The sequence below is a fragment of the Otolemur garnettii genome, unplaced genomic scaffold, assembly GCF_000181295.1.
Source record: "Otolemur garnettii isolate 467f Iridium unplaced genomic scaffold, OtoGar3 scaffold00018, whole genome shotgun sequence".
Classification (NCBI taxonomy): Eukaryota; Metazoa; Chordata; class Mammalia; order Primates; family Galagidae; genus Otolemur; species Otolemur garnettii.
Genome location: NW_003852413.1, coordinates 5,746,291 through 5,758,472, shown reverse-complemented (window position 1 = coordinate 5,758,472; position 12,182 = coordinate 5,746,291). Strand labels below are relative to the sequence as shown.

Below are 12,182 nucleotides of genomic sequence, written 5' to 3'. Positions count from 1 at the left end.
CTGGTGAAGGGAGAAACACATGGAGGATGGGGAGGGTCCTTGTGGTGAAGGCCCCCATCCCAACCTCCAGCCATTGTCACTGGCCCCACGCTGCTGCCTGTGCTCAGCTCAGGGCTCTCTACCACTGCCTCTGGGGATCCTGGGCACCAGTTTGAGAATCACTGGTGACACCTGTCTTAGCCTATTCCTTTGACTGTTAAAAAAGGGGGCAGAGTTAGGAGCAATAGGGATAAGATCCCACCTCCCAGGTCTGAGGTGAGGATGAAATATGGCAACATATGACAGCTCTTCACACAGTGCCTGGCACTTGGAGGCTGTCAGGAAGTGTGTTTCTTCAAGTGTCACTTAGGATAGAGTCCCAAGCCTTCCTGAATGTACCTGATCAGGAGAAATTTCCCTTAAGGGTAATTATCTTAACACAATTCTCAGATTCAAGGCTCTTCCTTAAGCAGACAGGCACATGAGGCTCAGGAGACTACCTCTGCTACTAGAAGGAAGAATTTTTTCTTTTTTTTTAACCAAGTTTTGGTTGCCACCATCTCTCTTTTCCTTGAGAAAGGAGCTCCTGTTGCTTCCAGAGGGAAAAACTCCAGGTACAGTACAATGTGGCTCTCCCTTTTCATAGGGGCCAGCCCCCACCCCCACCCCAAATTGGGGTTTCAAATTGGTTATGATGTCCCAGAGACCAGAAAATGCCAGATGTTTTAAACAAAGCTGCCAAAACTCCAAGTCTTCTTGGTTTGCCCCTTAAGGAGAAAAAAGATGTGTGAGAAACAATTAGCTTTGGACCTCAGCTCCACCTGGACCTTGACATACAGTGGGAACATTCCAGAGAGTCTCTGCAAAGGTCTCATGAGCTGCAGTTCATTGAGTGGCCTCAGTCCATAAGGAGAAAGGAAAGGAGGCTTCCTGTCCCTTCTGAGAGGGGAAGAACCACGGTCACAGGAGGCTAGGAGAAGGAGCAGGCCGAACTCAACGTCCAGCTTTCACATGAGTATAAAAGGTCTACACACGTCTTGGTAAGGATGCCCAGGAGGTCAGCAGCCCGGTGAGGACAGATGGAATGTGAGGATGGGAAAGGAGCCCTGTGCAGCAGCTGGGGCTCTCAGACAGCCAATGGACCCCACACACAGGGCCGATTCTCAGAGTCCTCCAGGCTGCTGGATGACAGGCGCCTGCGCGGGGTGTTACGACGACTGACAATGTTGTCATCAGCGTGCCAGGTACCTGGGAAAGAGAAAGTGAAGGTTACAGGAGTCAGACCTTTGGCCAGGTACAGTCAGTATCTCCAGCAGGGCAGCCTGAGAGTTTGGTGGAGAAGCTAGCAGGATGCATGTGAGCTGAAGCTCCTATATGGGCATAAGTCACAGGAAACAAGAGAAAGATGGAGGGGGCAGGCACAGTGTTGCAGGGGCTGCTCCTGCCCCTCTGGGCTGGGTACTGTTGCTGACACTGGCTCCTAGAGAAAGGACATAAAAGCTGTTCCTTGTCTTGTGAATTTGCCCTAGGACACACTTTTGTGCCATAATTAATGGTTTTGAAGAGTGTTTGTACGTATGATGCACTGGGACCAGGACGCAGAGACAGGGCCTAGCTGAGCAATTTTCATCAGGGCAGGATGAAGTGCTGGGAATAGAAGAGTAGTTTTGTTCAGGCCAGAGTGTTTTCTGTTTTCTGCAGGAAGGGACTGGCTGCCCGACAGGGTGTCTGGGACAAGATGGCACCCTGTGGGAGGACAGAGGGAGGCACCCCTCCCATTGTACCAAGCAGTAGGCAGAGGTTTGCTATCAGCGGGGGCCATTAACTCAGGCGACATTAGCCTGAGAGCCTTGGGGTTCCACATGTATCACCACTGAGCTCATCCTCCTGCCCCAAATCTGCTGCCACTGTGCATGAGTCCCCCCTGCCCACCTGGAAGCCCATTCTCGGGGCTTCTCTCTCCCTCGGGCTCTGCATCCAACCTGCCACCACCTGTTTGCGCCCTGCCTAGTGGTGTTACTAAATCTGCAGTCACACAAACTGGCTTCACTCCCAGTTTACAATGAGCTGTGATCTTGAGTACACCACTTTATGTGGAGCCTTGGTTTTTCCATCCATCCAATGAGAGACAAGTACTCAGCTCCCAGGGTTGCTGTGAGGACCAACTGCAGTAAAGGGAGAGTGCTGGCAGAGCACCTGGCTCCCTGACAGACTGCTCAGTAAGCACCTGGGTTGGTCTCCTCCCACTGCCTCCTGCTTTCCAGCCCCCAGCTCCCTTTCTTGAGGGAAGGCAGGACCTCAGCCACCTGGGGTGAGGGAGGCATTTCCTCCACTGGTTCCCCTGGGCCTCTTAAGCCTTGTCTCTCAGGGCCCGCCCCCCCACGGCACCTCAGGGCCTGGGGAGGTCCAGTGGGCCTGGGGAGGTCCAGTGTGCTATGCTCTCGCTGCCTTCTCCCAGAGACTGTCAGTTCCTCCAGGGCAGAGGCTCTGGTTCCCCACTGTGGCACACCAGAGCCTGGCAGAGCCTGAGCCAACAGAGGATTTGTTCAGTGGATAGGGTCGTCCAACTGTACAGTGTAGTCCTGAGCTTGAGGGAGGCCACTCACAAGTGTCCAAGGTCAACCTCAGGCTGGCCCAGGACACCTTTAAGGGTGCTAGGTCTAAACTTGTTACTTTTCATTATGGTGTGAATATCTCCTCTAAAGGTCTAATAATAGCCTTGTGGTGGTGGACCCCAGGGAAAGAGGGGAATAGAATAGGAGAATCTTAAGTACCCATCTTTTATACCCAAACTGAATTTGGGGTCTTTCTGGGGGCACTGGAGCCTGGGACTTGAGTCAAAGGTGCTTCTTCCCCTCTAGGCATGGCAAGATGAATGTCAGGCAATATAGCTTTTTAAGCTAGGAACCCCAAATAAAATGAGCTATTTGTTCAGTTGTATAATTTGGTAGATCTCATACCTATTCCTCAATGTTTATGGGGCAGGACTCCGGAACTGCGGCTGTTTAGTAGGAAAGACCAAAAGCAAATGGTAAACAAGAGAGAAGACAGACAGACAGACACATGAAAAACAGCAGTAACATCACCGCTGTCACTACAGCACACCATGAAATGCTGGCACTGAGAGGCTGCCCAGAGAGCTGTCCTAACTCTGAATTCACAAGAGACTGGTACAAACTCCACCATTCCAGAAGCCTTAGCCAGGGCTGAAAATTGGTTCCTTGTGGAACAGACTCAACACTTGCATCTGAAGTCTCTGTTCTCCTTGGTTTCTTGGTACACTCTGTGATGAGGGGAGATTCGGCAGCAAGAATGAAGCACTCATTCCCCAGGAAAGGACTCTAATGAGCCCACAGTCAAGCCCCGCTGCTGCCATCTCCCCAGCGTCACTGGACAGTGAGCCTGTTTGTAGGGAGTAAGTCTGGGTGCTGAGGAGCCTTCTGGAGTGAGTGCCATCATTTTGTCTGTCTGAATCCAGGACCTTCCAATCATAAAATGGAGCTCAGGGCTCAGCGCCTACAGCTCAGCAGCTAGGGTGCCAGCCACATACACCAGAGCTGGCGGATTCAAACCCAGCTTGGGCCTGCCAAAACGACAATGGTAATGGCAACTAAAAGATGGCTGGGTGTTGTGACAGGTGCCTGTAGTCCCAGCTACTTGGGAGGCTGAGGCAAGAGAATCACTTAAGCCCAAGAGTTGGAGGTTGCTGAGAGCTGTGATGCCACGACACTCTACCAAGGGCAACATAATGAGACTCTGTCTCTTAAAAAAAAAAAGGAAAGAAAGAAAAGAAAATGGAGCTCAGATTTTTAAAATCCTTGGAGGCCTGGAAGTGAGAATATTGTAACCTAAATGTTGTACCCTCATATTAATTTGAATAAAGTTAAAAAAAAAATCCTTGGTGGCTTGGCACCCTTTGCTCAGTGATTAGGGCGCCAGCCACATGCACTAGGGTGGTGGGTTTGAACCCAGCTGGGGCCTGCTAAACAACAATGATAACAACAACAACAAAAATAGCTGGCGTTGTGGCAGGCGTCTATAGTCCCAACTACTTCAGAGGCTTAGGCAAGAAAATCCCTTAAGCCCAAGAGTTTGAGGTTATTGTGAGCTGTGAGGTCACAGCACTATACTGAGGGTGACATAATGAGACTCTTATCTCAAAAAAAAAAAAAATCCTTGGAGGGAGATAGACAAAGGTAACTTCCATTCAACTCCTGTTTTGGGGACTCAGAAATGGGAGAGTGAAGAGACCTCTAGGGGTGGATTTCGGGAGCACATTCAGGGACATTTTGCATACCCTTTTCCTGCTTCTACCAAGCTACTGATTAAGTTTAAGGACTCTAGTAATTCAGTTGTCTTTGTAGTTTCTCTTCAGGGAGTGAAAAACTTAATTCAAAATTTTCCTTAGTGTCCAGGAAGTGCAAACTTTCCTAGTAGCAGCTTGGTCTTGGGATATGCGGCTCGAAGAGAGATGGGAACTAAATTTTAGGTCTCCATAAGTATTTTTAGATTTAACTGGCTATGCCCACTGCTGTACAATAACATAGTCATTAAAAATTGTGTTTGTATTTCCACTAAAAAGGCCCAAATTATTTGCCTTTTTCCATTACACACACAACCCAGAGCTTCTCATAGAACCATCACTTGCCTGATCAACATCCTGCCACCAAATTCCCCAGTACCATCTCTACTTAGTGTGACCTCACCATTCTTCCTTTTCTTTCTTTTTTTTTTTTTTGAGACAGAGTCGCCCTTGGTAGAGTGCTGTGGTGTATAGCTCACAGCAATTCAAACTGTGGGGCTTAAGCAATTCTCTTACCTCAGCCTCCCAAGTAGCTGGAACTATAGGTGCGTGCCACAATGCCCGGCTATTTTTTTTTTTTTTTTGGAGACAGAGTTTCACTTTATCACCCACAGTAGAGTGCCGTGGTGTCACACAGCTCACAGCAACCTCCAACTCCTGGGCTTAGGCGATTCTCTTGCCTCAGCCTCCCAGGTAGCTGGGACTACAGGTGTCCATCACAACGCCCAGCTATTTTTTTGTTGCAGTTTGGCTGGGGCCAGGTTTGAACCTGCCGCCCTAGGTATATGGGGCTGGCGCCCTACCCACTGAGCCACAGGCGCCTCCCCCCTGGCTATCTTTTTGTTGTAGTTGTCATTGTTGTTTTGGCAGGCCCGGGCTGTGTTCAAACTTGCCAGTCCAGGTATATGTGGCCGGAGCCCTCACCTCTGAGCTCCAGGCACTGAGCTGTGGTCTTACCATTCTAATCTTACTGCCTCCTGCCTCATTCACCCACTGGGCTCTCACCTCTTCAAGAACACACCTTCCACTTACCAGGTGAAGAATCAGAAATTCCCCCTTGGTCTTGGGGCCTAAGAAGTCTCACTCTTGGGCTTAAGCGATTCTCTTGCCTTAGCCTCCGAATTAGCTGGGACTATACGTGCCCACCACAATGTCCAGCTATTTTTTGGTTGCAGTTGTCATTGTTGTTTAGCTGGCCCAGGTCAGATTTGAACTTGCCAGCCTTGGTGTATGTGGCTGGCACCCTAACCGCTGAGCTACGGGCGCCGCTAGTTTTTTTATTTTTAGTAGAGACAGGGTCTCACTCTGGCTCAGGCTGGTCTCAAACTCCTGAGTTCAAGCATCTTCCCACCTCCACCTCCCAGACTGCTAGGATTATAGGCGTGCGTCACTGTACCTGGCCCCAGAAGCTTCTTATGGAGAGGAAAACTGGAATGACATAGGCACCGGTAAGCCCCTTCACAAGTGTTGAACAGATTGGTGAGGATGGGGACTGGGATAGCTCTCAGTCTCAACACCAGTTGGGTCTCCTGGCAGAGCACATGGGAGCATCCTGTGTGGCTTTCCACTGGTCCCCTAAGAAGGGAGTGGCACCCCCTTGAAGAGAGAAGCAGACTGGGTAGAGACCAGGTATGTGAGCAGCTGTGCTGACGGGAACTGGCTGTAGAGGTAGCCAGGAGCCAAGAGAGCCTGTGTGTGTCTCTGTCATAGGGAGGGAATTTGAACGTAGAGCAGCTGAGTGTGAAGAGGTCTATTTGTGCCTTGGGACCTACCAAAGTGGCTATTTCTGTCTTTAACCCAGCAGATACTTTGAGAGAATTTACTGCCAGTGTGATGCTAACAGAAGAACCAGAGAAACATTTTGCTAAGTCAGCAGACTTTCTCCTTTCTTGTAATGGGAGATCCAGAGGCCTTTAGATCATTAGCGAGGACACAGTGGACACTGAGTCCTTCTGACAGCAGTCACAGTATTTGATTGCATGTTTGGCCCAAACTGTGAACCCAGTATTATCTCAAAATAGCCGGTTCTGAAATCATAAGGACTCCCATGGCTACTTTCTTCTAGTTCCTGCTCCCCTCCCTCAGTCCCATAAGTGGAATAAGTCTTGACAAGCAGGTTGGCCGGAGGGAGTGAGGAAGAGGAGGAAGCAGAAGAAATAAGCTCAGTTTCAACCAGCACTGTTGGCTACAATAGATCCCATGAGCTCCCTTTGCCAAAAAATCGGGGTGAGTGGGGCAGCCTCTTGAGGGAGATTTCTCTAGAAATCTAGAAATCTAGATTTCTCTCCTAGAGCCCCAGGAGAGATGGCCAGCAGAGAGACAAAGGGCAGAGCCAGGGTAGAAATATCCTCTTCACCCAACAATTGACCAAGGATGCTAGTTAAAGATAAATCCTTCTCATCATCTTGCCACAGAAGCATTCCCATTTTTGTTGAACAGAAATTAATAGAGTTTTGCAAATATTTTTCTTTCTTTCTTTTTTTTTTTTGTAAGACAGAGTCTCATTCTGTTGTCCTGGGGAAAGTGCCATGGCATCATAGCTCATGGCAACCTCAAACTCTTGGGCTCAAGTAATCCTCTTGCCTCAGCCTCTCAAGCATTGGGGCCTACAGGTGCCCACCACAATGCCTAGCTAGTTTTCCTATTTCTGGTGGAGATGGGGTCTCACTGTTATTCTAGCTCAGGCGACCCACCTACCTTGGCCTCCCCAGAGTGCTAGGATTACAGGCATGAGCCACTGTGCCTGGCTACAAATGTTTTTCTTAGAAAATCTTAATATATTAAATACACGACCTTGCCTGCTAGAAATGAAGCTTATAGCCCTATGCAAGAGCCTCCCAGGTGTGCGCAAGTCCAGCAAGCTTGGTGTTGGGCTAAGCAGAGGCGAGGGGACAGTGTTGGCGCAGAGTGAACATGGACTTTGATACCAACTCTAGATAACAAATGAGTTTAAAAAATAAACAAATCAGACAGATATACATTTGACAAGCTGATGTGAAAGACAAATGGACAGAGGGAAGCAAGGTCAGGGGTAGGAAGGCAGTGAGTTGATGTGGGCCCTGGGCCCAGCAGCCCCAGTCCAGGCCTAAGTGGCAGGAGGCTGGGCACATGGTCAATGCTCCTTCCTCCATGCTCCTCCATGCGCAGGCAGGAAGGGGGCCTTCCCTGGGCCTGTGCAGAAGAAGCCTCACTGAAGATTGAGATACCGAGGTGGTATCTTCAGGACGCAAGGAAGAGAAAATGACTTAAGAGCCCATTGATAGGCTGGAGAAAGTGTCTCCTGAGAATTCCGGCTTCCCCTGCCATAAGCCTGTGTGGGGCCAGAGCATGCTGGAGCCATGTCTTTGACAGGCTGATGGAGAGTGGCAGCTACCAGAGGTTGTGTGGCTCTAACACTTCCAGCTACTTCACTGAGCGAGTAAAGCACTGGACCCATGACGGGGCTGCTCTGAAGCTGAGTAAGTCTTAATTCAGGGAGTGGTTAAGAGGAGCACAGCCAACACAACGTGGAGCACAATCTCTGTAGGGAACAAGGAGGAGGGGACATGTGATGGAGTCCACTTGGGCAGGACCTGGCTTTTAGAAAAGTAGTTCTTGGGGCCCTTGACTACACACAGAGAGGAGGACTGGGCAGTGCTCACATTGAGGTTGACGGGGCCCTTTGAGAGGCGTTATCCTATGTTCCCATCAGCACTGTGACAAGGAATAAAAGCGACAAACTGATCAGATTTAAACTTGGGGCTCCAGCGAGCATAAGCCACCCCCAGCCCTGGACCTCTCCTTTGGGATTCGAGTCTAGTATGTCCAATGCACATGGTAGCTCAGAGTGATTTCCCAGCCTGTTCAACACTGGCTTTACATTCCTTTCTGAGCGTCAGTGTAACACGTTTCTTCTAAGGAGCTGGGGCTCACATTTATTTACTTGTTTATTTATTTATTTTTGAGATAGTCTCACTCTGTTGCCCTCAGTAGAGGGCCCTGGAGTCATAGCTCACAAAAACCTCAAACTCTTGGTCTTAAGAGATTTTCCTGCCTCAGCCTCCCAAGTAGCTAGGAGCATAGGTATCCACCACTATGCCTGGCTAGTTTTTCTATTTTTAGTAGAGACCGGCTCTCACTCTTGGTCAGGCTGGTCTTGAAGTCCTGAACTCAAGTAATCCAATGCCTTGGCCTCCCAGAATGCTAGGATCATAGGTGTGAACCACTGTGGCTGGCCTGGCTTCACTTTTAAAGGGCTCCGGCTATCTTTCTGAGACCTTCATGGAGAGGTGGTGTTTTATCTGCTCAAACTTCCTGTTGATAAAAATAAAAGCAGGCTACTGACATGGTATCAGTAAGATCGTAATGGGAGGGATTCAAGATGAGGCCAAATCACACAGAGAAGAAGTTTGGCTCTTTCTTCATATCCTAATATTCTCACTCAGAGTAGAGGTTGCTCTCAAAAAGCCCAAGGTCTCTCGCTTCCTTTCATCAACTGGTCTCCAGCACTTAGTATACCCTGGACCTTCTTGGCAAGAACTGCAGGGCAGGAGATGGGTGTATCAGGGTAAGAGCATTGGGTAAGAGCAGAGAGAACTGTCTCCCACCAAGTTCATGTTCAGCAGACTGCCACTCACCGGGTAAGCAGACCTCAGAGCACAGCGTATTGTCCAGAGCGTTCACGCTGGCGATGTCAAAGTCATTGTTATTGTCACACTCCATACCTAGAAATGCGCATGTCCTCTGGCCTGTAATGGAGTTAATGTAGTTAGAGAGGGACTGGCTGTGTTTTTCTCTGCTTTGGTGTCCTTAAAATAAAAGTCTTAAGGATGGAGACAAAAAACGTTGACTCATATGTTTAAAAAATGGCAAGAATTAAGTGGGTAAAGAGTGGACAAAAAAGGAATAAATTGTGTGGGCATGTCTGTGTTCTTAAGCTCTCCTGTTGTGTTTCTCTAACTGGCACCTTTCTATCTCCTTTCTGTCTCCTAACAAGTCAGGTCACTGACGAGGCTGCAAGATGCAGGCTCTGCTGAGAACTCTGGAGAGCGGAGCCGGGCAGAGGCCAGGCAGCACCAACCAGAGATAGCCAGGCAAGAGTCACCCTGCTCAGGTCTGTGTCTGCTTTGGGTACATGTTGAGTGTTTAGGACCACAAGTCTCTGCAAAATAAGTACATAAAATAACAACTAAAGGTGTCAGGATCCATAATTTTGCATATCAGTCAGAATGACCACATTCACAAAATTATGACTTAATTGCTTATGAGAATTGAGTTGTTATTTTGAGTACATTTTAAGTGACTAGAAATCTATAGGTATTTAAGAGGGGAAGGAAAAAGTTTTAGAAGTGATTTTTTTTTTCTTGGTGAAATCAACACATACATTGACCAAGAAGGCTAGGGAATGTCAGATGACACAACCTGGCCTCAGAGAACTTTCTAGAAGCAAATGTTCTCTGGGGGAAACAATCACAAAAGGTACCTCTGGAGCCTGGAGCCCTCCTCATCCTGAGTCAGGGAAGCTCCAAACCCTTTGGGGCTGGAATGGAGCAGAGGAGCCCATCCCTGGGGCTACCCTGTGCTCAGGCTCCTTGGCCAGGCAGGAGCCATCAAGCCTGCATGCACACCTCCTGACACCCCCCAAGCAATGGCCAGCGCTAAAGCAGAAGCAACTTGGATGACATCTGCTGGCATGTCTACATCCAGGCTGGGGCACACGTATGCTCTAGAGGTATCCCTGTAGGAGACACCTCAGAGTAGCAGAGGCAAGAATCAGGTTCCCTGCACAGAGGTGACTCTCCTGCCCCCCTTCCTCCTGCTTCCTTGTTCTGTAGCCCATTCTTCTAGCCTTACTGGAAATAAAATTCTTCCAACTGAAGACATAAATGAGGCCTGAGTTATGGTAGGAAAACCATCACAGCAGCCTCTAAGATTCTTGCCTAAGCTGAGCTTCTGAAGAAACTTGGACCTAGTTCTTTTGATGTGTCCTAGCTCTCAAGTTTTTTTGTCAGAGCCAAACCTGACCAGCTGCCAAATGGTTCTTCCTCCCCACAAAGACACTGCTACTGCTGCTCAATAAGGGGCTGCTCTGAGGGACTGAGGTGGAAACTGGCTGCAGGGAGGCTGGCGACAGGGCTGCCCAGAAGGCTTCAGAACCCACACAAGGTAAATGCAGAGCTACGCGTGTCTTCTGCAGCATCCTCACCCTGCTCACCCTGACACCCTTGGCTCTGAACCCCAGAAAGATCTGGGAAGGTCACTGAGGTCATCAGAGCCCTGTTTGTTTTGATATGCCATTAAGAAGACAACCTGTCCCCCAAAAGCCACACAACTGGGCAGTACCACTGGGTCATACAGGCCCTCTTTTATCTACCCTTGAAAGAACACCCCAAAAAGAAATACAATAAATGGGAACAAGGACCAGGTGTTTTACCATCTTCTTGTGTGGGTGATTCATCCTCTTCCTCCATAACATCATTTCCCTAGGAAAGAAGAAGACCCGTGAGTCTATCCAGCAGCAACATGAGCAAATCCGTTGGCTAAAAGCAGAACCAATCACCCTAATGGTATCAAACTCCAGGGCCCACATCAATAGCACATCTTTCCCACCATGTCTGAAATGCCTGGAAGGCCACGCTGGTGTGGATTTGCTTGGTGAGGGCAGCAGGGACAGTTCTGAGCCATGTCACCAATGTGCTCAGGATGGCCTGTCAGGAACACTCTTGTTAACAGTGTCATGGATACTGTTTCCTTGATAAAAGTTATTAGGTGAAAAGGCAAATCAGGGCTTGGTGCCCATAACTCAGCTGTTAGGGTGCCGGCCACATGCACTGGGGTGGGTGGGTTCAAACCCGGCCCCAGCCTGCTAAATAAACACAAAAAATAGCCAGGTGTTGTGGCAGGTGCCTGTAGTCCCAGCTACAAGGGATGCTGAGGCAAGAGAATTGCTTGAACCCAAGAGTCTCAGGTTGTGAACGGTGATGTCACAGCCCTCCACTGAGGGCAACATAATGAGACTCTGTCTCAAAAAGAACAAAAAAAAGAAAGAAAGAAAGGCAAATCATGAGACCCGAAGACTTTCAGGAATCCCTTAGAGTCCCAAACTCTATCCAGATATTACTTTGAGTATCAGGGTCCAAGAAAAGTTCTAGTCTATACTGCAAGCTGGTGCTCCCAGGCATTGCACCCACACTGCAGTCAGGGACTTCTCACATGAATCCCAGTCCTGCCTGCCTGATGGATGGGGGTCCTATTTGGGCACAGTGAGTGGGGGCGGGCAGAAACCTTAAAGTCAGACCTGTGTGGCCCCAGTGCCAGGGAGCAGCTGCAACTCATTCTGCCTGTGTAAACACAGATGGATGAAGAACGACACATTCTCAAGTCTAGGGTCTGGCAGGACAAATTCCCCCTTGAATCCACTCCTCACCCACCACCTTGGAGCCATCCTATTCACTAAATGCCCAGTGGGGCTGCCCTTATCTCTACCCACTCACCACTTCTAACTGACCCCAGCCTACCACCCAGGAAGGCTCTTCTGCACAGCCTCCTGCCCTGTCCTTGTTGGCACCCCCAGCCAAGGCCAGCAGTTGCTCCAGTGGTGGGAAGGGGAGCCATGGTTTGGGTTACCTCCGCATCCTGCTCTCCGGCTGGGAGGCCAGCAAAGTTGCTCTCTGGAGACTCTGCTGGCAGCCCCTGCAAAAGAGCCACAAAGTCCAGTGGGCACAGTTATTACAGGCTCTCCTATCAAGCCTTCCTGACAATAAACCCCAAACTATGTCTTCTTCACTATGAAATTGGTGCCAGTCTAAGGGACAGCCTTGTTTTGCATAATACCCCTTCCAGCACATTGGGGGGGCTATGCAGCCCAGCCCAGCAGACCTTGGATGAGGCCACTTTCTTTTTTTTTTTTTTTTTTTTGAGA

The 12,182-nt window shown here is 49.2% G+C and overlaps 1 protein-coding gene across 1 annotated transcript in view; it reads right to left on the bottom strand.

Annotated features, from left to right (window-relative positions):
• Positions 1–1,105: 1,105 nt before the first annotated feature.
• RNF157 (ring finger protein 157) overlaps positions 1,106–12,182 on the bottom strand; it is a 102,274-nt gene continuing 91,197 nt past the window's right edge. The window contains 4 exon segments of the mRNA XM_012802979.2: positions 1,106–1,227; positions 8,899–9,009; positions 10,695–10,743; positions 11,888–11,953. Of these exon segments, the coding sequence (XP_012658433.1) occupies positions 1,106–1,227; positions 8,899–9,009; positions 10,695–10,743; positions 11,888–11,953 (348 nt within the window).